The following is a 27,656-nucleotide window of genomic DNA, read 5'->3' as shown; positions in this document are numbered from 1 at the left end:
TTTCAGGAATAATTGTAAACTCTCCTGGCAAGAGGACATTTTACCAATTAGCGCGCTGAGTTCTTTATGCGGAAGGAATATAAATTATTATGATAAACAGCAACAATGGCTTAACTTCGCAGGCAGGGTCCTTGTCCCTCGTCTTCTAGCGCTGCAGCCGCACTTGGCCAAGCAGCGAGGAGGAGCAACAGAGGGCGCTGCCGGCTCCCGATCGCTGCCTGGGGACGCTGGAAGGAAGCCTGGCCGAGAGGCTTATCAGCGGGCACCAGGAGGGGCTTGGTCGGGCCCCGTTTAGGCGGGCCGCGTCTCATGGGGCAGCGCCCCCAAAGCTCTGCTGCCCTCTTCTGCTCGGCGCGACAACGAAACCGCAACTGCAGCAGCAGCAGCTCTCTCTGGCGTCGGCCCCGCTGCTCGCTCTATGGCGGGCTTGATTCCGCGCCTGCCCTGGCTGCTGCTGCTGCGGCGGCGGCGGAGCCTGCAGTGCGCCGCCTGGGCTCGATCTCCCTTCGGCGCAGCCGCCTCCGCCTCCGCCGCCGCAGGATGGGCCTCCGCCTCGCCGCACGCCGCAGGCAGGTGCAGAGAAGCGGCGATAGCCACCTCGCTTGGCTCCCTCCGCCTTGCGCCCCGCGCCGCCGAATCCTCCTGGGCAGCCGCGGCTGGGAGCCCGCAGAAGAAGCAGGGCGACGCCCCGGGAGCCGCGTTGGCCCCGACTGCCGGGCCCGGCAACGAAGTATCGGACGCCAAGCGGCTCATGGCCCTGGCGTACCCGGAGCGCTGGAGATTGACAGGTACCCCCTTGCAATAATACTAATACGAGCCCCCTCCTTCCTCGCTGCCAGAGGGCGTCCTATAGAGACGTCCAGTGAGCGCCGCCCGCTCCGGGACTACTTCCTACTCTCTTCCCTTTCTCTCTCCTTCCTCCGCAATTTCTTCCGTTCCCTCGCCCCCACATGTGGACGACTCGCAGACAGCTCGGAGTTGAGAAATAGTGTCTATGGCTGGTCCTTCCCTCCTTCTTCTTTCTGCCGGCCGGCCGCTCGCTCCACCCAGTGTTTCTCTGCGCAAATACCCGCGGAAGCGAGGTCCTGCCGCTCTTGAAGCCTGTTGCTCTTCAGTCATTCCTGTCGCGTCGCTTCACCTTTTCCTCTCACGTTACCTCTACAGAGACTTACTCATACTTTCATTCACTGCACCAGCCACGGTGTTTTGTTTTGGTGTGTGTGTGTTTTGCTCTGTGCCAGTCCTTAAATTAAGAACATCAGAGCCCTGCTGGTTCAGACCCAAAGCCTGTCTAGTCCACACAGTGGTCAAGCCAGATGCCCATGGGAAAATCAGAAACAGGATACAAGGGCGATACTCACCCTTCTCATCTTCCTCAATTCTGTGGGCAAAAACAGACATACTGTGAATGTGAGGCCAGCAACTGTGTCTTTTTGTCACGTTTAATTGAGAGCAGGGGGTGCAGCTTGGATCATAAAAGGCCTCCTTCCTCCAGTGCAAGGGTCTCAGTCAGGATCTAGGGAAACACAACAAAACAGATACACTGTAATTGCTTGATGCTGCACAAGGGATGTCTGTTTTGGACCTGGTATGCACAGGCATACTACCTCCAGTACTGGAGATAGAATTTCACTTCTACAGTCACAGTGCAGGTTGTTGCCACCTGCACCATCTATAAGGGGCGCATTCACAGTTCAACTCTTTATACACCATTGCCATCAAAGCATTAATTTCCAATCCCTCACATTACCTGTAACTCATAAGCTTTGATCCTTTCTCCTATGCTCTTCTCACTCAGGCTTTCTTCTGAAGTTCACAGATCTCTGTGTGTTCAGTAAATATATAAAGTGAAGGCACCACAGTAGCAGGCTTTGTCCTATAACATATACATGTTTGCTGGCAGATTTGCAAGACGTAGTTTGTTTTGTGCAATCAAGCAAAGGTGCCTGTGTGTGCACACGCAGGTATACGCAATGTGTCAAGGACTACATGGCTGGGGCGCACCTTATGTACTTACTAGAAGAGCTGCTTGCATGGCTTCATTCTGGGTTGGGACAGAACCATTTCTGTACTTATGAAACACAGGCTTATGGTTTGGCATAGTATCTTCCTGGAAGTATATGTCTCTTGTTGGTGATATGAGTAGCAGCCTGGCTTATGTTTCCATTAGAAGATTGGAACTTCCTGAGCATATATTCTCAAAAGTAACAAGGTGTTGATCTCAGGATCTGTGCACAGTTCTTGAAAGAAGGCAAGCATCTATACAGAAAACAAAGAAAATGTAGAAATAATCTTCTACTAAATGGTTGTTTTTTTTTTTTGTTTTGGTTTGACTGATTGGATACCTGGGAAAAGCTCATGCAGTCTAATCTTACTCTTGTGCCACCGTGTCCAGTGGAACTTACTCTTAGTATTTTGTTGAGATGCAACATTGAAATGGTTGCAACTTGAGGGATCGGGCTCTTGGAACATTTGCAGCACTCCGACCAATTTCCCATCTCTAATTTATTTCACACGCATGATTTTATGCATTCCTTTAGCCCTCATTCATAACATGCTATTGCCTGTGTCACTGGCATCCTCATTGTGCCAGCTGCAACCATTTCAACCATTTGGGCCATGATGTTTGATCAGCTGGGGCAGAGGGCATCCCTGCAAAACTGTTCTGTATTGCAATAAACACTGCATTAAGCCTCTTCATGAACACAACCATTTCATTTTCATTCATCTTTGCTTGATGAACCCATTTTGAATGTGCTGTTATGCCATAGCTTCCAAATGCATGTGATGTTAGTCTTGTCTCCTGTAAATAATTGCAAAATGATCTCTCTCAGTCTTGCCAACTGAGGATGACATTTTATGTATCAAATGACATGGATTCTGGTGCACACTATGATAAATATGGCAGTCTCTAAGACTGCAGTTCTGCACCCATTTATCTGAGTGTAAATCCCATTGAACCTGGTGGGACTTACTTCTGCAGAGATTATGTTTAGGATTGTGTTGTAAGGCCCTGTTTTGGCTACAGCAAATTAAGAAAGCCACCTCTCCAGAAAACATGATCCATCTTAATCTTCTGTGCTGAAACCAGGCTGCCGTAATTACAAGAAACAGCGTAAGTACTTAAACATACTGATGCAAAACTTACATCAGTTTTTCACTTATTAAAAAGGAGTGTTCTTTTTTCCTAGCTGCTGTGGGCTTTCTGACAATTTCCAGTGTCATCACTATGTCTGCCCCTTTTTTCCTGGGGAAGGTGATTGATGTCATTTACACAAATTCCACTGGTGACTTTGCTGACAACCTAACCAACCTCTGTGCCTTGCTAACTGGAATATTTCTGTGTGGTGCTGTTGCCAATGCAATCCGTGTCTACCTCATGCAGACTGCAGGTAACTGAGATGAAAATCTAAAATTGCTTGTCAATGCGGGGTAAACAGAAAGACTGGCAGAAAGAAGTGCCAAGCTAATAGTTGCATGTTTGAGATAATGGGTGGAATTCAAATTTTTTTATTCTTCGTCAGGAGCATCCCTAAATAGAATTCCTCTTCAAATACTTCTATTGATAGAAAGGGAGAGGGAAAGATTTTTTTGTTATTGCAGAAATAATTTGAAAAAATCCACCGTTGGGGCACGAAATAATTTTAAAAAGAGGTGACCAACTTGCGACGGCACCCCCGTGTGCCAGTTGTGTACTTTGGAGGAGCCGTCACTCATGGCGGCATAGGTAAGATTGCCAAGAGTGGTATGAGGTTTTTTGCCATTCTTGCCATTCACCTTGCATCCACAATGAAGTCAGTTCCCTGGGTTCAGATGATATGACAATCCAGGCATAGGCAAACCAACCCCTAGAATGTTCCATGGGTTCTTGGGGTGGCTTGCTAGAAAAAAGCCACTCTGCAGAAAGCAGTGTGAGCTCAGACAACTCAACAACCTGCTGTGGGTCTTTACCCAGGATGGATTGCTGTGTCATGTGAACTAGGTCTATTATGTGTCTTTAGTCACAAAGGGGAATTCTAAAAAGGAGTTAGTTCTTTGCACATTATATGCATTTCATTAACTTTGAGAGGTTACACAATTTTTCCATTAGTAATTTTCATAATAAAGGCCATTACTTTATCCAGCTTTATGAAGAAGTTTGTCATTTTAACTATTCATTATGAAGCAACCACTTAATTCAGCAATTCCAAAATCCATGTAAGTGTACTATCTTTATTAGGCCTACAAAAGAGTACAAAAAGTACAAGTTTTTTTGATCTCCAATCTCTGAGTCAGGGAAATAGGAGAGGAAAAGGAATTTAATTTAATGGTGAAGTGATGGTTAAGAATCCCAAGATGAAGTGGGCCAAGAAGGATCTGTAGACATTCAAATTAGTTCATGTAAGTCATGTGGATTGAGGCCTTTGAACTGTGGTGCTGGAGGAGACTCCTGCAAGTCCCTTGGACCGCAAGGCGATCAAACCGGTCAGTCCTAGAGGAGATCAACCCTGACTGCTCTTTAGAAGGCCAGATGCTGAAGATGAAACTCAAATACTTTGGCCACCTAATGAGAAGGAAGGACTCCCTGGAGAAGAGCCTAATGCTGGGAACAATAGATGGCAAAAGAAGAAGGGGATGGCAGAGAATGAGGTGGCTGGATGGAGTCACTGAAGCAGTTGGTGTGAGCTTGAGTGGACTTGGGGATGGTGGAGGACAGGAAGGCCTGGAGGAATGTTGTCCATGGGGTCGCGATGGGTCGGACACGACTTCGCAGCTAACAACAACAACAACAAGTCATGTGGTAGCTACAGAATGCATGTGTGACTGCTCCTAGAATTGCGGGAACCAGAAAGGGAAGAACATTGGGTTGCCTGTTTTGGAAATATAAAATTCTACTGTTACTCGAATGTGTTTGCATGTTGAGTGAAGCACACTAGCCATTCTTAACAATGAATTGCAGGGAAAAACTAGGCAGTCTTTCTATATATCAAGATAGAGATAATTTTAAGTTCACACAAGAATCAGGATCCAAGGGACACTGTGCATGAACAGAAAGCATATCTACCTCTGTAAACATTTTCCCTTGATTTATGTAGATAGTATCTATTGAAAAATAACTTTTGGAAATGTTAATGTTTCTAACTTATATTTTAAATGTAAAATAATTTCTTTACTTTTCTAGGACAAAGAATTGTAAAACGGCTGAGAGCCACGATGTTTTCTTCTCTCATGAAACAAGAAATAGCCTTTTTTGACAAAACCAGCACTGGAGAGCTGATTAATCGCTTATCTTCAGACACAGTTCTCTTGGGCCGTTCAGTCACTGAAAATCTTTCTGATGGACTAAGAGCAGGGGCTCAGGCCTCAGTGGCAGTTGGAATGATGGTATGTGCCTCCTTTTTTCTGTGTGTCTGCCTATCTGTCTTTCCCTGCCTTCTGCAAATTCAGAGTGTGTAAGATGAGATTGCAAGTGTCCAGTTGTGAGACTGTTTGTGAGGACACAGGTACGAAAAATGTCTTGAGTTATACAGAGGCTGAGTGTGGGTGGTGGCCAATGTCATTGTTCCTGCTAATCAAAAATTCCTGGTGCTTCAATGCTGCAAGCCCTCCATTACAAAACTGCATACCCATTTGGAGATTTTAAACAGTGGGGTGTAGAGCAAAGTCTGCAAATATCCGTATGTAGTATAATTTTAGTCTGTTTTTAAATATTAGAAAGACTACTGTAATACATACTGACATTAGCAGCCCATGACTAGAAGCACATCTCAGTGCAGGCATCTGAAGCATGTTTTCCCTTATGATGAGAAGTGGGTAGATCATGTTTGTTTATTTATTACATTTTTATATCTAAAATGCCCACCAAAAGCTCTCTGGGAGGTTTAAAATAATTTAAAACATAGAATACAGTATATACTACAACATAAAATTTAAATACTTAAAACAACCATACAAGATAAAAGTAAGAACTAGAGTAACACATAACAGCAGTACAAACATTTAAGATGCAATGCAAAATTTAAAGCAGACTAAAATTTAATTTTAGCTAAGCTGTGTGGGAGAGAATCCATCAAACCTGTAGGCAAGATTGCATCATTTGGACATGCTTCTCTCTATTGTGACTCATATACAGCTGTATAACGCAACTTGGGTGGGGTTTGATTGTGAAACTCAATGGCACCTTTGCTCGGAACTCTAACCTGGCTGTTTTTGTATATATACTATCCATACTGACCAATTAACAGTCGTGACATAGTTCCAAATGTATTGAAATATTTCCCTTCACTGCTGCCCACCTTGTCCAAGAATGAAAGATGTATCTTTTTGGAGCTGATGGCTTTTGATTCCTGCTCTAGTAAAGTTCTGAAAAACAAGATATACTTTTTTCAAGAAAACACACTACACAAAATGTTGGAAGGAAACTGCACTGCATTACACTTTTGTTATCTTTAATTAATAGATCTAGCAGAGGCTATTTAAATATATTAAAATGCTGACATCAAGTTGCTTTTTCACTTCCAGTTTTTTGTCTCTCCCAGTCTTGCCACGTTTGTTCTTAGTGTGGTGCCACCTCTGGCTTTTGTAGCTGTGATTTATGGAAGGTATTTACGAAAGCTGACTAGAAAGACACAGGATTCCCTGGCACAAGCGACACAGGTTAGTTTTCAATTTTAAAAATAAAATGGTGAAGATTAGTGAAAATTAATGGTGAAAAATTATTTGTTTTTTAATTACACAGAATTTGCCTATATTCAAGCATGTCCTTCTGGTATCTTCTGACAGAGGCAAAAAAAGTACAGAAATCATTTTTCTCTTTAATTCTTGCCCCCTTCACTTGAAAATTAGAGGCTGGAGCCAGGAAGTTATTAGTAGAAAATACAGCTATTTAGTCTTTTACCTTTTCCCTGGATACAGTGGTTGATTGGTATATAGTCTCTTAATGCTAAGTAAGCTGAAGGCATGTTTGCATTGAACTTTGTCCTGATTCCCACAGAATGCTAGCCAATGGTTTATTTAGCCCATGCTTTATGGTCCTACCCAGGGTTTGCCTGGCAGATGATTAAACAAGCACTGGTTTGTTTTATTAATCCCTGGTTTATGTATCTTCTCTTCACCCACTCCCTCTTTGTATCCCAAATCCCTTTGTGGTGCCGTAGTACTGGCATGTAGAGAGACTGGTGTTGTGTTTTGGACTGTTGTTTTGTTTTTTTTTTATTTATTTATTTTTCGATTTATATCCTGCCTTTTTCCTACAAAGGGCTCAAGGCAGCTTACATCATTCTCCTCCTCCATCTTATCCCCCCAACAACAACCCTGTGAGGTAGATTGGGCTGAGAGTCTGTGGCTGGCCAAAAGTCACCCAGTTGGTTCCATGGCTGAGCGGGGACTAGAACCCAGATCCTCTGAGTCCTAGTCCCATGCTCTTAACCACTACACCACACTGGCTCTCATTTTTAACCAATCTTGCCTGCCACCTCTTTAGCCATGAACAATCCACAGATCTGGGTCTGGATGTAGCAACACTCCATAGTTTAAGAAACACACGGTAGTATCTGAGTGGGCCATTGCCACAGTGGGGCCACTGCTCATTCCATTCTGCAAGTGGCATCCATTGCCTGCATGACTGGGATTTAGTGGCTCCTGTAGGAACTGGAAATGAAAGGAAGCAATCATTTCTGCCAGTCTGTCTCAATCCAGAAATGAATGGTCTCATGCTGAAATCAACAGTACTCCTTCATGTAAAATGGCCCACTGAATTCCCAACCCAACAACAAACCAGAGTTTCTTACTCTGGGTTGTTTGTGGTTAACAAACTATGGTTGTTGGTTTTTTTAAGCATTACTACATTCACACATCACCACTGTACAGAATTCAACAACCAATGAGTTAAATATATGATGGGGTTGTGTTACATGTGAATCAGGTTTTCTTTTTGGGCCATTGAAGTCATGCCTTGGTATCACAGGAAATTATTTTTGAGTAGACATGTAGATTGTTCTAGCTAGGGGTTCTCTGAGGAATCTAGTGCAATCTAACTTGATCTGCACCTCTCTGTCTAATGCACAGATAGAAATGTAGAAATATTTTGGATTTCATGTTTCTCTAAATTATAGAATTCAGCTCAAAACTTATAAAAAAATCCAAATGCAATAAAATGTGCATTTTTGGACACAATTTAATTTTTATACACAGACATGCACATTTTGTGTGAAATTTTTATTATGTTTAAGCCACCCATTAATTTGAAAATGTGATGGAAGGACTTATGATTGAACACTTGGAAAAGTGATATGGACTCATATCAGACTGATAAATCAATCCCTAGTTCTAGCTCACTTTTTTCCTGGCACATAGATGAAGAGGTTCACATGTGCCTTTTAAATTATGCTATGGTATGCCAAATGCTTCTACTTTATAAAAAATATCTTAGCAGAAATATATGGCATCTGTTAGCATAGGACATAAGTGTAGTGAGGAAAATCTAGCAAGCCTGCTGGTTTATGTTTGTTTGTTTGTTTGCATCCTCTTTACTGCAGTTAGCAGAAGAACGGATTGGAAATCTAAGAACAGTTCGAGCTTTTGGGCAAGAGTTAAATGAGATGAAGAAATATAGGGACAAGGTTGACTATGTGCTCCACCTGGCCAAAAAGGAAGCAATAGCTCGAGCAGGATTCTTTGGAACAGTAAGTATAGGAAGATGCTGCGGAATCTACAGTATTTATATAATGTTTATGGCTTTATCACTGAATATATAAAACATTACTTTGATGTACATGCTCATTTTTCATCTGTAAATGAATAGCTACTTCAGGGAACTTCCAGACCGCCTCTTAAACTCCTCTTTTTAATGAGCAAATTTGCAGATTGGATGTTGGAGGCTTTAAATGGAAATTTGGGATAAATAATTCATGAGTCTGGCAGTATTTACCCTATAAACTGCACTTGTGAGACATGAGTTTCCTTGCTCTTCCAATGTAGTTAGAGACTAGTTGTGCATTCCTTAAGGATATTTGTTGAAGACATTTATGAGGGCTGTTTTTCCTGAGACAGAGAATTTAGTCCCGAGTGGGAAGAACAGGCATTGGATCAGATCATAACTGCCCCAGCAGACTCTTCTACGTTTCCTTTCTGCTCTAGGCCCCTGTACCTCCCACTAAACTATTCCTTACAATTGGAAGATATTGCAGAACAACATGGGGTACATCACAGGAGACTGCAGCTGGAGAATCTGCAAAAATTGCAGGAATGGAAGTGCCTTTCACTGTGCAAGAGCCCCTTTGCATCCAAACTAATATTAATTTGGGTCTCCTTGGAGACCTTCTGATGGCGTTGCCCAGTACTGAAGATACCATTGGGATCCCAGAGATACCTTCCAAAAAACAAGTGCATCCATGCACTGCAGGAAAAAACTCTCCTGGTGTTTTGGACTATTTATTTGTTAGGTGTATTAGATGATAGGACTGCAGTTCTTATAAGCCCCAGCCAGCATGGCCAGTGGTGAAAGATTATAGAAGTCATAGTTTAACAAGCCTTGAGGGCAACAGGTTTTATGTGCTTCTCCCTAGTGGCAGCCCTGCATGAATCATGTTATTACTTGGCATTAGTCCAGGTGTGGCTCCTGTTGCAAGGTGAATGAAAGTGGAGGTGCCTTCAGGCTTTAGTTTTGCCTGCCTAGGTACTAAGGACGCTTTTTCAAATACATGACCTGGCTTTATTTTAGGCCAGAAAATGTGGGTTTTCAAGCAATATGAGAACATTTTAGCTGATGCAGCTTTGAAGGATTCTATTGGAAGATATGTTCCTCTTTCAGCAATTTTCCCTCTTCTTCCTTCTCAGACTGGGCTATCTGGGAATTTGATTGTGCTCTCTGTTCTGTACAAAGGAGGATTACTGATGGGCAGTGCCCACATGACTATTGGTGAACTGTCTTCCTTTCTAATGTATGCCTTCTGGGTTGGCGTAAGCATTGGAGGTATGGATCATAAAATGTTCACTTGAAAATAAAGAGTTAAGAATGTAAAAGTTTGTAGGGAAGTTGTCGGTGAGAAATGGGGAGCATGATGGAAGTTACAAAATCAGGAATGGTGTGGAGAAAGTAGGTAGAGGGTAGTTTATCTCCTTTGATCAAAATCCCAGAACTTGGGGTTCTCCACCTGAACCGATTGCAGTCAATTTAGGTCAGACAAAAGGAAGTACTGCTTCTTCACATAGTGCGTAATTAATTAATTATTGGTGGACTTCCCCAACTGGTATCCTCCAGATATTTTGGACTGCAGTGCTCAGCATTTCTGGCCATTGGCCGTGCTATCTGGGGCTGATCAGAGTTGAAGTCCAGAACATCCAGATGGCACTACATTGGTGAAGGCTGATTTGCAGAATTCACTGCCGCAAGACGTGGCAATGGCCACTAGTTCAGATGGCTTGAAGTAGGGATAAGATGAATTCATGGAAGGGAAGGTTATCAGTGGTTATAGTCGTGATGCTTATATGGTATGTCTGGTATCAGAGGCAGCTGGGTAGCAACCAGAAGAAGGGAGTACTGCCTTCATGTTTCATGGCGGGCTTCAGGAGGAGACTCAGGAAAAGGTGGCTTGAATCCCAGCAAAGAAGGGATGCTTCCTGCTGTCCCCACCTGTTGTTTTGGGCCAGTGGTGGCAGGGAGGAAGAGGCCCCCCCTTCTGTCTGCTGCTGGTCAGCTGGACACAGGGCAAGAGGTACCAGCCACTGCAGCCTGCTTGTGAGTAGGCTAAAGCGGTGGGTGCTCACCTGTTCCCCTCCTTGGGGCTGCTATCACGTGACGTGACAGCACGGAAGGGTAAACTCTTGGTGCTCCTGCAAGTGGAGGAGGCGCAGAAAGGGGCCTCCAGACACCCCGGCTCCATGCTTGATGTTGGGCCTTTTGCAGGCACTGCGGCAAACAAGCCACACTCTGTGCAGTGTGGCTTGTTTTGTTGTGCAAACCCACCCATTGGGGAGAACAAGGAAGCAGTGCTTCCGCCAATTGCAAATTCAGTGTTCTCCCAAATGTTTATCTTTCTTCTCCCGTTATGACAGATAACAAACCAATCTTGCAACTCAGAAGTCAGTTCCTCCTTACAAAAGAATAGTTACTGCACACAGGCCCACAAAAGATAAGCATGTTCCTAGAAGGAGCCTCTGACAGCAGTGTTTTCTCAACTTGGGGATGCAGCTCATTTTCAGATGAATTCTGGTGTTAAGAAACTACTTAATTTTTCCTGTGGTGCTTCTGTTTGTTTGAAAACTAGCATCCGTGCTGATGTTTACAAAGTGCCTCTGAATCATTCTAATTCTCCCTGAATAACTTCTCTAGAATCATTTTCAGGGAAGGGATTTTTCCTAGGAACATAAGTGCTAACCGGGGATGATAGGAACTGTAATCTAACATATCTCTCAGGCTCCAGGTAGAGGAAGACTGCTATAGTGTCACATATGTATTACTTGGTGACTAATTGTTCTTGCAATTTTAAAACAATGCAATTTCAAAAGAGCTCTTAGCCATTTTTCTTGTGAGGCCATACCATGTGAAGGTCATGGTGCAGATGCATAGGTCTCAGAGCACATGTATCTTTCTTCATAGTGCTGTAATCTTTGATCAACCAATGTTCAAATTATTTTAGTGGGCAGTCTTTCTAACATGGTTGCACCCAACAGGGCTGTTTAGCGCCACCTAGGAGATGCTTCTGAGCTACAGTCCACAACTTCACCTGCATTCCAGTTCTTATGTGCACAAAGGCACCATTTTCAAATGGTCATTTTTAATTGTTTTGCTTAGATTCAGCTGCCCGTGTGTCTGCATTTTTAAGGAATTATGAATATTACAAGATTAAACATCCAGTTGTTCTGGCCTACTGCTCCCATCAGCTCTCATTATTAGTCATGCTGGCTGGGGCTGATGCAAGGTATAGGGTTTGGAGCAGTATGTTGAACCAATGTGCAAGTGTGGGAATTGGATGTTCTGGAAGTTTCTTCAGGAGACAAGTGATCATGAGGAAGATGACCTGCATTGTAAAGCCATTCCATGAATGGAAAGGGGGGAAATGAGGAAATTAGTTTTGCACTGTGTGCTCAGCCTTTCCATGGCTAGGGTGTACTGACCCAGTTGAAGTGAGGGAGAACAGCAGTACAATGTACCGTCTAAAAAGGAATTAGCAGAGCTTATAGTTACAACGGTGCAAGACCTGTTTTTCAAGTTGTGCATTCGCAGAGCCATTGGAAATTGCATTCACTGGTGGAGGTGATGCTAGCATCTTGCATCCCACATGTTCCTGTTCATAACAATAGGGTTTTCTTGTTCAGGTTTAAGCTCTTTCTATTCTGAGCTAATGAAAGGATTAGGAGCAGGAGGACGTCTCTGGGAACTTATTGATCGAAAGCCAGAACTCCCATTTAATGGTATGTTTTCCCTTTTATAAACATTTTGCAATTGTTTAGACTGATACAATGTCCATAGATGTTTAAATTGGAAACATTTCATTTCAGAAATTTGCCTTAAAATATTTTAACAGAGTAAAATATCTGTATGATAAGCATTCCCATGCATTGGACATGTAAGTTCGCATTAGCAAAGCTCAATAAGATGGCTTGAGGCAGCTTAGATAGGAGTCCCCAATCCTTATGAGTCAGTAGACACTTTCTGAATTTTTAGAGAATGTTGCGGATGCTCTCACAAAATGACTGCCAAAATGGTTTGTGCTTGCCCATTCATAAAATGGCTGCCATAATAGACATATACAGTCAAAAAGCACTCATTGCCTAGAAGGCAAACTGCTGCAATTGCAAGAAAATGATCATCCCCCCTCCTCCAATCTTAGTGCAAACAAGAGGCAGAGTCTGACCTTTAAAAAGCAAAAGCACTGTTTTCAACCAAATTAAAGATGGCACTGAATGACAGTTCTTCCCTTTGTGTATGCCAGCCTCCAAGTTAACAAAAAATAAATAAACCGAAAAATCGGGAGAGGTTGGAGCCTGATGGCCCCGAAGAGATGCCCTTGGGCACGGTGGTGCAGGCAGGCAGCACAGTGGAGTCCCTGATCATTTTCACAGCTGTAGGTGACACAGAATTTGACAGATGAGAGCCCACTTTAGCCGATGTATGAACTGATAGCCTCAGGAGGTAGGCAAGTACACTCTGAGTAGAGGGGGAAAATAATGGATGGGAAAATGTTTCCACAAAGTGAGCTCAAAGCACCCAGCAGTGCAAGAGATAGGTGTGTCTCTTGACTATGTAGAGCACAAATGAAAACAGCATCCAGTCTGAAGGCTTAAGGCTACAGTCTTAAATTGCTAGGGTGTAAGTCTCATTAAATCCAGTGGGTCTTATTTCTAAATAAATATGCATATGATTGTGTTGTAAAAGGTCAAGTTGGAGCAGGCAGAATAAGGTGAATAGTGTGCCTGAACTAACTAAGAGGGCAATCATTTTCTTTTATGAGCGAGTTACACCTGGTGGTTAACATTGTCTCATTATTGCAGCTTATTCATGGTACGTTAGTGAGAAGTCTTTGTGCTCAAGTTAAGGGTGTTGAGTTTTAATAGTTTTCATTGTGTAACTGGCCACATGTTTTAAGTAAATTAAGTTTATTTATAAAGTCTAATCATAATAGATACATTTCTGAGAATTTGTACATTCATTTGAATTTGTGATTTAAATAGATACACCTAGCAGGAAAATTTCAGCCACATTGACTTGGATCACTACACAGTAACCTATCATGAGTGACATGGGTTCTTGTTTTGTGTGAACCCTGAGTATTTTTCACAAGATGGCTTGTTTGTCGTCATCAAGCCACCCTGACAAGCAGTGGCTTGTTCTAGGGGTTGTTTTGCACACAGTGGGTTGGCATATTGTCTGAACCTGGGCAACTGTCACCGTCATGCCTGAAGGAAAGTCACAATTATCATCCATATCATTCTGAAGTTGCTGTACAATACTTGGGAAAAAGTATACATTTGAAAAATGTGCATGGAACAAATGAATTATTTTTAAAATGTATGAAAAAGATGATTTAGCTAATAGGAGAAAATGAATTTGAAAATGCATACAATTGATGCATATATTTGGGAAAATATGCATGACAATTCATGCAAGTTTTCAGAAAAATTCAGAATGAAAAATTCAGAGAAAAATCTCATAATCTGATACAGACATACAAACTTCAAGGTGGAATTGGAAAACCTGATGAGCTTGTAGTCTGAGAAATCACACATCCCTGCTTGTAAATCATATATCTTCTGTTACCCTTTCTCAGTCATTCTACCATTATTGCTGCTATTGAAGCCTTGGCCTGCTGGAGTGAGAATATGTGCTTTTATGCTCAGTATAACAATGAGCACCAGAGTCACTAAGGATTTTTAAGACAAAGATGGAGTGCTCAGGCATGTAATTCCATTCAGTACAGTGAAAGGCTACAGAACTTAATTCTCAGAAAGTCCTGGCAACTGGTATTCCTCTATAAGCAGACTGGCCCTAGTTGCCTTAAGAGCCATATTTCCAATGTCCGTTCCCAGTGTGCGGTATATCTTCACTGCCATTTTAATCTTTCCATATTTTATTTTCATTTAGAAGGAACAGTATTAAACCAGGAAGCTTTCAAAGGTGCTCTGCAATTCAGAAATATCCAGTTTGCATATCCAGCCCGCCCAGAAGCATTCATTTTTCAAGACTTTACCCTTCACATCCCAGCCGGCTCTGTCATGGCCTTGGTTGGCCCAAGTGGCTCTGGCAAATCGACTGTGATATCCCTCTTGCTTAGGCTTTATGATCCAATCTCAGGTAAGGAAGTGTGCGTGTGGGTGTATGCAAAATACATGCACATTTGTGGGATGCAGTTTTGTTGGAGGCACCTTTGCATTTGCTTGATTTGCATTTGCTAAATGGTCTTTCTGAGGTTAGCTGGAAAGTCAGTCTGTTTGTGTTGTTTGCGCAGAACTTGCCTAGCCATCCGTGCTGTTTTCCAAATTAGGCAGTGTGAAACATTTGTGAATCAGTTCGAAGGCTCCTGGCAAATGAGTGTCTAGGGAAAATGCAGCATTGTGCTGGAAAGGAGCATGTTTTCTTAGAAGGAACTGATGCAGCTCTTATCCAAGAAGGAAGAGCACAAAGCAAGTTCTGGGAAACACGTTTTTGTAAGCTAACCCATGAGGCATTATTCCAGCTTAGAGGCTGGCTGTTTTGCCTCATGAGAGAGATTATCTTACTAATACTTTATGTATAAATATACATACATGCATACACCCCTCTAAAAGGAGCACGGAACCAGAATAAGATGTGGAGGTGAGTTACCCACCCACCTCTTTTTGGTCTAAATGGCGTAACTGGGAGCTATTGCAAACCTGACATCTCGAGTTTAGGCCATGCCCCTTTGATTCCTGGGAGGTATATCAAGTGGATGATCATCCTGGGGCATTTGCCGGGAACTGGCTTCACTGCCTGCAGGTCTTCCCTCATCAGAAAAGGCTGGCACAGAGCAAAGCCACTTTGCCAGATCACTTGTTACCTCCAGCCTGAGAGCACCTGATATTCTCAAATCCATTGAGATGGGTGGGAACATGCAGGGGAAGCCTCTTTTCATCTCCCTTCCCAAATCAAGGAGATAAATAAGGTTTCCTCCTTTCATCACTTGCCAGGTTGGGGCTGAACTTGGGACAAGCTTCTATGTAAGGAGCCCACACCACTGCAGACCAGATAGGCAATCTTGGTGGGCCAGAGTAGGTCTGTAGGCCAGAGATGGTCTTCCCCTACTCTAATCTGATTGGATCAGGCAAGTATTTGCCTGAATCATCATTTCTCATCTTAAAGAGTGAGATGGTTCTGTAGAGATCACTTACACTGGAAGGTTAAAAAGCAATTCTCATAATGCTGCTACAGGCAATTTCTGAATTACAAATGTCCAAGTTACAAACAACCCATACTTATGAATGAACTGCCATAAGACTTATTATTTTGTAAAAAAATTACTGCAGGAATTGTCATCACCATAGAGAGAGAGGAAGCAAAAGGGGGATGAGGGAGGGCCTCCAAAGCATCACTATAGAAAGAGAGAGGAGGGGAGAGAGGGAGGCCTCCACAGCATGCCTTCCTGCCCACCCATCTGGAGAAGGAAATCTTTCCAGCATTTCCTTGCTGCAAAGAGGAGGTGCTGCTGTGTTTGGGTGGGGGGTGCTAGAGATATTTGCCATTTTAGAGAGCCAGTGTGGTGTAGTGGTTAAGAGCATGGGACTGGGACTTAGACGATCTGGGTTCTAGTCCCTGCTCAGCCAAGGAGCCAACTGGGTGACTATGGGCCAGTCACAGACTCTCAGCCCAACCTGCCTCACAGGGTTGTTGTTGTGGGGATAAGATGGAGGAGGAGAATGATGTAAGCTGCCTTGAGCCCTTTGTAGGAAAAAGGCAGGATATAAATTGAAAAATAAATAAATAAAATTTTCCACTTCCATGGGGATGCTGCACCCCTAACACCCACAAATGTGGAGGGCGGACTATATATGATCCAACTTATATACAAATTTAACTTAAAGACCCATTTCCATTTTCTCAGGAATGGAACTCATTTGCAACCCAGGGACTGCCTGTATTTTATAAAGCTACTTGGAGCATATTGTCACAATCCTCTATGGCACATAAGTGCCTCCTTTTGCTATTACTGCTCTTTTTCCTGCATTTTCTCTTCTCCATCTTCCAGTATCTGGAATGTCATCTGATAACAATGTCTCAATTTGTTAAAGGAAGTATTACTGTTGACGGTGTTGATATTCGTCAGCTAAACCCACTCTGGTTTAGGAGTAAAATTGGAACAGTAAGCCAGGTAAGAAAAGCATCAGTATTCTTCATTGTAGGATAATCTATAATAATTCCTTTTACCTCTGTCAAAGGAGCTTCTTACCATGCTGTTCCATATTAAACATTGGGCAAAGTTTTGCAAACACTGCAGTACATTTTTTGGTCATTTGTACTATGGCTACTTTAAGGTGACTGCCAAGCTAGGAGTGGATGGGACCGGAACTAAAGATTGTCTTTACTTCTTTCTCTCTTCCCCTTTCTCACTTTGTCTCTGCCCATTTTTCTTGCAACTGAATAGGGCACTTGGGAAGGGACAGATCACTTCTCAGGAGGAATTCTGAAATTAGAGTGATGGCTACACTGAGCTCCGGTGTGGGGATAGTGGTAACATTTTTGACCTGGGACTTAGAAAATCCTGCTTCTAGTCCGCATGTGGCCATGAAGCACACTGGGTGATTTTGGGTCATTCATTGACTCTCAGCCCAACAGGTTATTGTGAGGATACCGTGGAAAGAAACTATATAAGCCACCTTGGCTTCCTTGCAAGGAGAAAGAATAGGATATAAATGTAGTGATAGATAGATAAATAATTAAATGACCAGGCATGCACCACAAGTGACTTCGGGCTATAGGTTGCATACCCTTGTTGTAAAACTTGAGTACATTTGTATGAAAAGTTATTTTTGTTTCCATCATTTTGTTTGTTGCATGATATCCCATTATTTTGCCATTCTTTCTATACATGCATTGTAAGCTGGATTTTCATATTCACTATGCTTTTACATATATTAGGAACCAATTCTGTTCTCGTGCTCTATTGCTGAAAATATTGCCTATGGTGCAGAGGATCCTTCTGCAGTGACTACTGAAGAAATTGAGAGAGTTGCTGAGATTGCAAATGCTTCTAGTTTTATCCAGAATTTTCCAAAAGGATTCGACACTTTAGTTGGGGAAAAAGGTGTTCTCCTTTCAGGTAAGACTTTGGGATTTTCAGAACGTATTTGCCTAGTGTTATGTGTTCAATATATTGGTTTTAAGTTTCTCAGGGGAATGTATTAACATCATATTTTAAATGTTATATTTTACTTCTGAAGATGTAATAGGGAGTAATTGATCTCATTATTCTTATTTGAGTTTAAAAAATTGTTAGACTGGATCCAGATTCAGGCATGCACGAATAGGCTGGCAGAAGTGGAATTTTCCACACCTTTATTCCTACAGCAGCCCCTCCAGCCCTATGGAAATGCTACGTAGGGATTGGGAGACTTTGAATGGGGGGAGTTGTAAAACCTGAGGAACTCAGAAGATCATCTGGAGGCACATTTGATGAACAACAACCTTTGTGACTATAGCAGGTAGATCCTGGATGCAAAGCAGGATTTCTTCCAAGGGGGAAAACAGACTAGAGCCGCTTGGGTAGTGAAGGGAGCCTCTAGGGCAGCCCACGTGACACCTATACTGGTTACCAGTTGTGGCCCAGGCCCGATTCATGGTGCTTGTGTTGACATATAAAGCCCTAAATGGCTTAGGCCCTGGCTGTCTTAGGGAGCGCCTGCACCGTTTATGCCTGCACAGGGGGCCCTCCTGTGTGAGCCGTCCCTTAAGGAAGCGAGAGGGATGGCCGCGAGGAGGAGATTCTTTTCTGTAGCTGCTCCCCATATTTGGAATACTCTCTCCAAGGAGAATCGCCCGTTGCCTTCCTTACTTTCCTTTTGGCGGCAGGCAAAGACCTTCCTTTTTAAAAAAACATTTTAATAATTAATTGCGGTAGACCTTAGTTTTGTATGTTTTTACTGTATTTTATTGTTGTTTTTAATATATAATGTATTGTGGTTTTTATTATGTTTTATTGTGTTTTTATCTTGTGTTGTGAGTCACCCAGAGGTGCTGTGGCACAATTGGGTGGCATGCAAGTGTTATGTATAAATAAATAAATGTTGTGCTGCATTTTTACATGTTATTTTTTAAATATATATATGTGTGTGTGTTAGGTGGGCAGAAACAACGAATTGCAATTGCTCGAGCTCTTCTCAGGGTAAGTTTTTACTCCTATCCTAGCTGTGTCTTGTGCTTGGCACAGTGCTTATGTTTTGACAGTGGTGAGAAGAAGTGTGTGATTTCCGTTGGCATGATCACTGTCAGCAAAGCTCTTGAATGTGGTTTTGTTAATCTGTGACTTGGCAGGAGAGTGTACGATAAGGCAGGGTGCCTCTTTCTGGGTGACCCTCCAGAACAGTTGTAGGAACATAGGGAGCTGTCTTCTACTGAGTCAGAACCATGCTGTGTCCAGCATAGGGACATCAGCACTGAGCTGCAGCCACCCTGAAAGGCTTCAGTTAGGACTTTTCCCAAGCCCTTCCTGGAGATGCCAGGACTGAACCTGGGACTGTCTGCATGCAAAACATGGACAATACCAAAACTGCTCATGGTTTTAGGGGCACAGGTAGGAGGACCAGAGGAGAAATATATAGACCCCTTTGAGTGTAGTTGTGGGGATGGAAACATGGAGCCATCATAGCTGTCACTGTAATATGAGCAGAACATAAGTATTTCACAATATGTTGCATTCATATATAAATAAATCAAGATCTATCTAACAAATAGAATTAGCTGTTTTCCTTGATAGTGCAGATAAACTGGCATTTCCATTTCCCCCCCAAAAGCTATGTATGAAAATCATCTTCTACCTGTAAAATCTGTTCAAGTAAAGCAATTTCATGTTGTCTTTTAGAATCCCAAAATACTTCTACTTGATGAAGCAACAAGGTAAGAAATAAAAGTGACACAGAAGTGAAAACTAGCTGGGAAAATATTTTGCCGAGTGATATTGAAGGCACCTAGGAAATATTTTGCCCAGAAGGCAGTGATGTTCAAGGCATCTAGGACTGATTGGCATCTCTAGTACTGTCCTTCTGCCAAAACATTGAATGTTTCTTCCTGTATGTAAAATATGCATTGTAGTTTCCAGTTTGGGTGCTATTGCCCTTTCATATCTTCAGGTGCTTATTTCAGTGTCTCAAATATGACACTATAGTAAAGAAGTGATACATATTTTTTAAATATCATAGCAGATGTCCCATCTTCAAATTAGGCATAATATTACCTTAGAAACATTGAGTGTTCTGAGAATAGAGTGGGTATACTCTGTTCTCCCAGAATACTATATTAACAAGCTAAGAATTAATGTCTGCAAAGATTCACAAGACTGCTCAAGCCTTAAATGTAACATGGATGCCTTTACAGTGTCATTGCCCTGTCTCATTCACTAGTTCTGTGGGGGTCCAGATGAGATCATCAACTCATAATCCCCTCTTTTTTAGCACTTCTAACATCTTTCTCCTTACTGCAGAAAATGTTAAGGATAAAGAGACAGAATTGCTGCACAGTGCCTTTTGAGTAGCGCTAAGAGTCCTCCCATTGGAAGCACTCTGTTAATACAATGTGCAGGCAATTTTGAGATATTTCTTTTGTGTGAAAGAGATTTATAGTAAATACTGCTGTAAGATTGGTCTTGGGTTATATGACTCCAGAGCTGAGGGGCCGTAGGATCAGGGCTTTTTTTGTCATAGAACGCACCAGAACGGTGTTCCAGCACCATTTTTTCCAATGGCTTTTACAAAGTGATTTTGAATCCCCTGTCAGCGTAGCAGGTCAGCAGCAAACATCATTCACATAGTGCCTGCGGGCTGCTTTTGTGTCCGTACTGATAGTGAGGTAGTGAGGGCGCTGCTCGCCGCTTGGCTTGGGATTGGTGTGTGTGGCCGCGTGCTTGGCAACGTGAGTTCCGGCACCATTTTTTTTTTTTTTACAAAAAAAGCACTGCATAGGATAGTTCAGAGTCCAGAGACTTAGCTCAGAGACAGCAGTCCAACCTCAGAGCTAGAAACTGGAGCTCCAGTCCCACTCCCCCTTGCAGAAAATCCACAGAGATTAAATGCACCAGCTGCTCTTTGAGCCTTGAGGCCAAAGTCCAGGGCACTGGAACTCTGGGGGGTGAGGGGAAATGAGTACCCATAGAATGGCAGGTGATTAAGGCAGGTGATACAGATCACTGGAGTGAGTGCACCATAGGGGTTGCCCAGCCTTGCCCAGTCTGGGAATTGTAGTTCAACACATTTGAAGGACTCTAGTTTGGGGAAGGCTGGCATGTGCTGTCTAGTTTTCCAAGCTGGATTTGTATAGATGGAGACGTCCCTTAAGACTTCTTTTCTAAGTAACAAAAAAATTCATTTGTTAGGTTGTGGATTAAAATGCAGCATATTTTATTAGATTTCAGTAGGTGCTGATTTGTGAAAAGGTATTCTTTTGTACAAGGGTAGTTTCCAAATCTGCCTATGTACCATGCCTGTGTTGTTTCCGCCCTAGCTCAATAAGGAGTTCATGGTTTAAGAAAGAAAAAGCAACAGAAATTAGTGGACCTGTTTGGAACCACTCATTTCTAGAAAAGGACAAGTCAGTGAAGCTTTTAGGAACAAACTCTGCTGAACTGTCCCAATCCACAATCAAACATTTCCATTTTTTCCCAGGTTTTTCTTTTTTTTACTGCTAGCTTTCAGTTGTGCAAACAGTGAGTCTATCTGGTGCCAAAGAATGAGCAGGAATGGTGGTATTAGGTACTGCCCAATTGTGGTATGACTATTTCCTCAGCTGTGCTAAGACTGTATTAAGACAAAGACGTTGTTTGATCAAAACAGAAAAGGGGACTTTTGTGACCTGGAAATGTTGTCAATTGTGTGAGACTTAAAATGAATGAAAACAGACTGATTAAGAAATTTGAAGTCTGCAGTAAATTAGATGTTGATAGAATGTAATAGGTGTAATAAAATATTCCCCCTTTATTCTGTCCATAAATTAGTGCATTGGATGCTGAAAACGAGTACCTTGTGCAAAAAGCATTAGATCGGCTCATGGAAGGGAGAACTGTCCTCATTATTGCACACCGTCTGTCCACCATTCAGAATGCTAATTCTGTTGCAGTCCTTGACCAAGGCAGAATTATTGAGTGTGGGAAGTATGAAACACTGCTGGCAGACCCAAATGGACTTTTCAGCAAACTAATGAAGAAACAAGCTTTTAGCCACAATACGGAAAGTTCTGCATTAAGTGTAAATTCTTAGTATGAAAGAGTATAAGGAATTTTAAATTATGTTTCAGTTTACATACAATAAATATTTTATATATGGAGAGAGAGAGAGATACCAGTGTGTTTTAGATATTTCAAAACTTGGTTGTACTACACTTCTTGTGCAAATAATCATATTCTTGTGAAAATGTCTAATGCTGAATGGTTCTCAGGCTGTAAATATTTTTCTGCTGAACTGATGAATGGATGTAGTATGGCAGGGGTGGTACAGATTGTAAACTTAAATTTTGACAATACACTCTGTTTTTTTCCACATTCATGGAATGCAAGTGAGGTGATCGTCATTCATTTCACCTTAGCATTCCAAAAGTCTTTTCTAGCACATTAGACACTGCTCCAGCAAGTAATCCAGGAGGCTACAGGGGGAATGTGCATGCAATTTTATTTTTCTTATAAGGCCATTTCACAATATTTTATAAAACATGACAAAATACACTTTTTCAGAATATCCTCTGGCGCTAGGACTGCAGTTTTTCCACACCGACTAATAATAAGTGACCCCTGGGTCCATTTTCTATGTCAGTGATCATCCCCATGCTTTGCATTCCTGCCAAAGTGCAGTTGTACGTTTGGGGGCAGGGTTGCTTAGCTCAATATTTAACAGTAACTGTCATTGCTACACTAAAAATTCTTGGTTTACAAAAATCAAAAGAACAAAACCCACCATTCAGATATTGTGCAGAAAACAAACAAACAAAAAAAACCCCCTGTGCAAAGGTAGTTTGAAAAACAAAGTCTTTCTTCTAGCTGAAAGAGGTCCTTGGTACCTGAGCAGTTTCAGGCCCTCTTTGAGGATGAGCAGGACTGAGGATACAATGAAGGTCACTAGTACAACTAGCCCTAAAGGACACTAGCAGAACTAGCTCAACAACTATTGGGGGTAACTGGCATATCTGTCTCTATACCCTTTTTCTTCTCCAGAATACTGTGAACAGTATTCCTGCAACAAAGCAGCTCATTATGAACTGGTGGAATCTTCTCCAGTGCCTCCACCATAGGCCAGCTGGTTTGGAGTTTTCTTCTCTATTTGGATTTTTGAGGAGTGTGTGGTTGGACACATCTTGTCATCAGTGTCAGTAGCCAGTTCTTATTTTTGTCCCTGTTAAATAGGGTGATCCACAAATTAGGAAATAACCTACCCAGATAATGTTTGTGGAGGCCTCATCAAAGGTAGGGGTTAATCTGACCTGCTGATACTTCCTTCTTGTCTGCGGTTGGGCAGTTTTGGCAACAGCTCTGCAAAACCAGGAGGACTTAGGAACTAGAAAGAAGTGATTGCATGTGCAGTAAAGTATCTCCTACAGCATAATTTAGCACTAGACCTCTATGTATCTCAGTTGGTGTAACATTGTGTGCTTTGTCAGAAAGATGTGTGTAGTTGGAGCACATTGCTATCCCCCCTTTGAATACACAAGTTCCCCAAACTACTGCATGTAGCATTCACTTGCAGTGGGTTGACCCCAGTGCCCCAGATCCAAATTGTTCAGCCTCAGGGCTGTGTCATAATAGTTCCATCTACCTCCTGCCCATGACCAGTAATCTACCATCAAAATGGAAACATTTAGTCATATTGGGAGAGTCTCACTATGTAATACTCTAAATGAACACTAAATGGTCATAAAGTGGGAGTGGTGCAGTGAAGATGTGACTGTATTTCCACCCACAGTTACACATAAATCCAAAGAGAAGCAAAAGACCTCCTTTCACTCCAATTATTCCTAGTATATAACTTGTTAATTTTATTATGTGTAAGGTTGCAAACCAAGCAGCTAATGTTTCCCAAAACTGGCTTATCTGCATTTGGTGACATGACAAAGTGGAGTAGCTTCTTCTCACAGGAGATGCCTTGAATGGTTAAACCTTTCCAAACAACCTGAGATCGTATCTCATACTACTTCATGGAAGTGGGGAAGCAGTGGGATCAGAGACATGCCATTGCATGATTGGTAGGAGTAACAGTTTGATCTTTTTCTCTATATTTGTTCTTTAGGCAATTGTATATCTCTAGTCTGCAAATAGTCATAAACATGCAGTAGTGCCAATAGAACAGTGTAAAAACCTCATACAATGGCTTTGGACAATTAACTGGAAAAGTATTATTCTTAGTGTTGCCTTCCTGTTAATTTCAAATGGTGAGTTGTTAAATTTTACATGACCACAAACCTTAAAATTAGCATATAGAAAATGGGAGAGTACATACCAATCCAAATGACACGTTTCTGTATAAAAAAATCCAGCTGCTGTTCACAGCATCCCTTCCACCTGCAGCGTGTTCTGCTGGTGGTAAGAGACCGTTGGCTCCAACCTGTAATGACTAGACCAACTCCTAGCTCAGGTGATCCTGACCTTTTCGGATCCATGGGCATATTTGGAAATGTGAGAAACTGCTGTGGACACCACCATAAAATGCCCAGTGGTAAATTGCTGCTTCAGTGTTTACGTGTAACTTCTATGTATCTTAGGCTGCATCTTACTCAGCAAAAACACATGTTTATTTGATATGAGGATGACTTTTTAAAATAAGTGATTAATTATTTCTGCTAATTACTGGTGGTGAAATATCGCTAGTGCTTCTTTTAAACAGATGTTTTAGCAATGTCCAGTAGTTCCATCTTTTTGTGGGGAGGTTATTACATGGATACATTTTATACTGGAACAGCTTTTAATATTCAGTGATGTACATTCTCTTCCAAATTATTTACCTGCTCCATATAAATCAACAAATATAAGGGTAAATGAATTCTCAATGCCCATTTGACAGTGAAAAGGCCAATAGTAGAAGGATTTATTTATTATTTATTTAGGAAGCTTCTATGCCACCCCATTTGCCGAAGCCTCGGGGCGGCTCACAATAATAAATAAACACAATATAAAAACAATATAATTTGAGTCGACCAGGCCAATAAATAAATAAATAAATAAATAATACTAACAATTAAAATAACGTTTGAATAAAAAGTGTTTGGTAAACACTCACCTGCTATAAAGCAATGGACGTGAAGTCCTTGCAAAACTTTCAGTATATGAATGGATAGATAAAAATTTCAAATCGACACTTACTTGGATATTTGGTCTACTTTTGTTGAGGCCTCTGGTTAAAATTGTATGCATACAAATCATACAAATCCATGTACATATATTAAAATAACAAAAAATAAAAATAGTTCTAGTTCCCATGGGCCCCACATTGTGGACCCTTGGAGGTGCCCATGAAAACCATGGCACACACAGGCACTGTGTTGAGGTCCCTGGCCTATCCTAGTTTATCTACAAATGCCCAGCCCCATAGTTCTTCAAAAAATATATTTTTGCCATTGGAAATTTAGTAGTCTCTGCAGGAACAGCCTGGGAGTAATGAAAAGTATTTAGCAGTTCAGAATCTAAAACAATATAGCAGAGTGTAAAATAACAGTCATCATAAATATAGCTAGCTGACTTTGATATAAGAGTAAAGTTTTAAAATAGTTTTTTTCTACGTTCTTTGATATTTTCTGATGCACTGTTGTAATATTTTATATTATGATTAAAGTATTAATAAATGATGTAGTACAGCTGTCATTTTGTTACTCATTGCACTTTTGAATAGCATGCATTACTTTTGCTGTTTCTGAAAAGAATCAGAATGAAACTTTATATAGCAGGGGTGGCCAGACTTGCTCAACAGAAGAGCCACATTCAGGGAATGTCAGATGTTTGAGAGCCACAAACAGGCACCCACGGGCAGCGGTAGCAGGCAATAAGCGGCAAGCGAGAGCCTGTGGGTGGCAAGCGGGTGCCTGTGGACACCCACAACAGCAAGTGGTGAGCCTCAAAATAAATCCAAAGAGCCACATGCAGCTCCTGAGCCTGGGTTTGGCCACCCCAGAAACACAGCCTCTCTCACAACAGAACTATATGCTATGGGTAACATGGAGATACTGCCAAAGCATTGTGTGCTTCCACTCCAGTCCCCACCACCTGTTTTCACATGACCCAGAAACTCATCCTGTGATGTGCTGACATAAAACTGCATGTGAGATTTAGGATACCATCCAATGTGGCTGCCCGTAATCCTGAAGCACGGTGAACTGCCTCTATCATTCTCCTGCCCTGCAACAAAGAAAGAAGAGCAATTTCATATATCTATGTCTTTTGTCCCTGATTGCGAGGAGGAAGGGCTGAGGATTCTACTTTAGGAGTGATGCTGTCCAACATTCTCTGAATGTTAAAAATGAATACATTTCAAACCTATGACTGATTTGTACTTGGTATATTCATGCAATTTAATGGACCATGAGTGTTAAGACTGATTTCAATTTTGGTAATAGGCACTTTAATCTTTGTTTCCCTGTGTTTTGAAAGATGTTTTAACAGTGTCTCTTCCACATGTGAATGAATCAACATGGCTTCTGCAAAGGTAAGTTCTGGCGTTGACTTTTTAGAGTTCTTTAAGAGTGCCAATAAACACATGGATGGGGATGATTCAGTAGACAGTTTACTTGGAGAATCAAAAGACTTCCTACAAACTCCCTCACTACTCCTGAGCAAATTTAATAGTCATGGAATAAGGTAGGTTCTTTTATCGATCAGGAACTAGTCAACAAACAAAAAATTCTGTCTCCACTGCTGTTTAATATCTACATGAAGCCGCTGAGAGATCATCTGGAGGGGTGGTGCTGGATGTTACTAGTATTCTGATGACATCCAGATCTACTTTTTATCATAAGCTGTTACTTCTTCCAAAGAAGACTGCCTGAAGCTGGTAATGGGCTGGATAAGAAAATGCTAATTGAAGCTGAATCCAGACAAAACAAGAGTTCTTAGTGTTAATTGTCCAAATCCAGGACTGGAGGTGTGTTGATCAGTTCTGCATGGGGTCACACTCCCCCTGAGTGTTCACAGTTTGGGGGTGCTGTTTGATCTGACCCTTCAAATGTCAGCTTAATGAGATGCTGGGGTCAAGAGCATCTGCTATCAGCTTCAGCTGATTTGCCAGCTGCATCCTTCCCTGGAGAATGACCTGAAAACAGTAGTGCAAATTTCAGGAACTTCTAGGCTTGATTTTCTGCAGTGCGCTCTACATAGGGCTACACTTGTGCCTAATTGGAAACTACAGCTAGTACAAAATATGGCAGCCAGGCTGGTCTCTGGGACATCATGGAGAGACCACACAATCACTTATTTTAGTCTTTGAGCTGGTTGCCAATACATTTTTGGATGCAGTTCAAGTTGTTGTTAAGTACCTTTAAGTCCCGTTATAGCTTGGGACCAAAATACCTTCAGGAGCATCTTTGCCCATACATTTAGCCTTGCCAGCTAGGATTTTCTGGGGATAATCTTCTGAAGTCTGTTCCTGTAAGATTAATGTCAACTACCCAGAGGACTTTTTAGTGGTTGCCCCTAAGCTTTGGAATGGTCTGTCAGAAGATATGTGTCTGATTTCCCAAATTCCCACCTTTAAGTGGGAGTTAAAAGTATATCTCTTCTGACAGGCCTTCCCAGATTAGTGCTTAGGTTGGTTTTATTTAATGTGTTGTCTTAGTCAATTTTAATCACTGTTGGTTTTAATTTCTTGTAAACTGCCCAGAGCCTATAGGAATGGGGCAGTATATAAATATTAAAATTAAATAAATAAAAAAGAGCGCGCAAATAATCTGTAATTTCTTCCAATGGAGAGATGTCCCACAGAGTTCTATGTTAGGACCAATGCTTTTTAACCTGTTCGTAAGTGATCTGGAATTAGGAGTGAGCAGT

The 27,656-nt window shown here is 41.9% G+C and overlaps 1 protein-coding gene across 2 annotated transcripts; it reads left to right on the top strand.

Moving 5' to 3' along the window:
* Positions 1 to 345: 345 nt before the first annotated feature.
* On the top strand, positions 346 to 25,481 carry ABCB10 (ATP binding cassette subfamily B member 10). 2 transcript variants are annotated; one of them, XM_044420617.1, is made up of 13 exons: positions 349 to 788; positions 3,192 to 3,392; positions 5,162 to 5,364; positions 6,502 to 6,636; positions 8,517 to 8,663; positions 9,817 to 9,952; positions 12,298 to 12,393; positions 14,564 to 14,773; positions 16,726 to 16,805; positions 17,573 to 17,753; positions 18,772 to 18,815; positions 19,512 to 19,546; positions 21,636 to 25,481. In XM_044420617.1, exons 1-13 carry the CDS (start codon positions 419 to 421, stop codon positions 21,895 to 21,897), a joined length of 2,100 nt encoding a protein of 699 aa, XP_044276552.1. In that variant the 5' UTR covers positions 349 to 418; the 3' UTR covers positions 21,898 to 25,481. The 2 variants fall into 2 exon arrangements, with proteins under 2 accessions (XP_044276561.1, XP_044276552.1); XM_044420626.1 differs by lacking the exon at positions 6,502 to 6,636 and having other exon boundaries at positions 346 to 788.
* Positions 25,482 to 27,656: the final 2,175 nt, after the last annotated feature.

This window comes from Varanus komodoensis, unplaced genomic scaffold (genome assembly GCF_004798865.1).
Source record: "Varanus komodoensis strain SLA01 unplaced genomic scaffold, ASM479886v1 scaffold1, whole genome shotgun sequence".
Lineage (NCBI taxonomy): Eukaryota > Metazoa > Chordata > Lepidosauria > Squamata > Varanidae > Varanus > Varanus komodoensis.
Note: the sequence above shows the minus strand (reverse complement) of the source record. Positions and strands in the feature narration are given on the sequence as shown.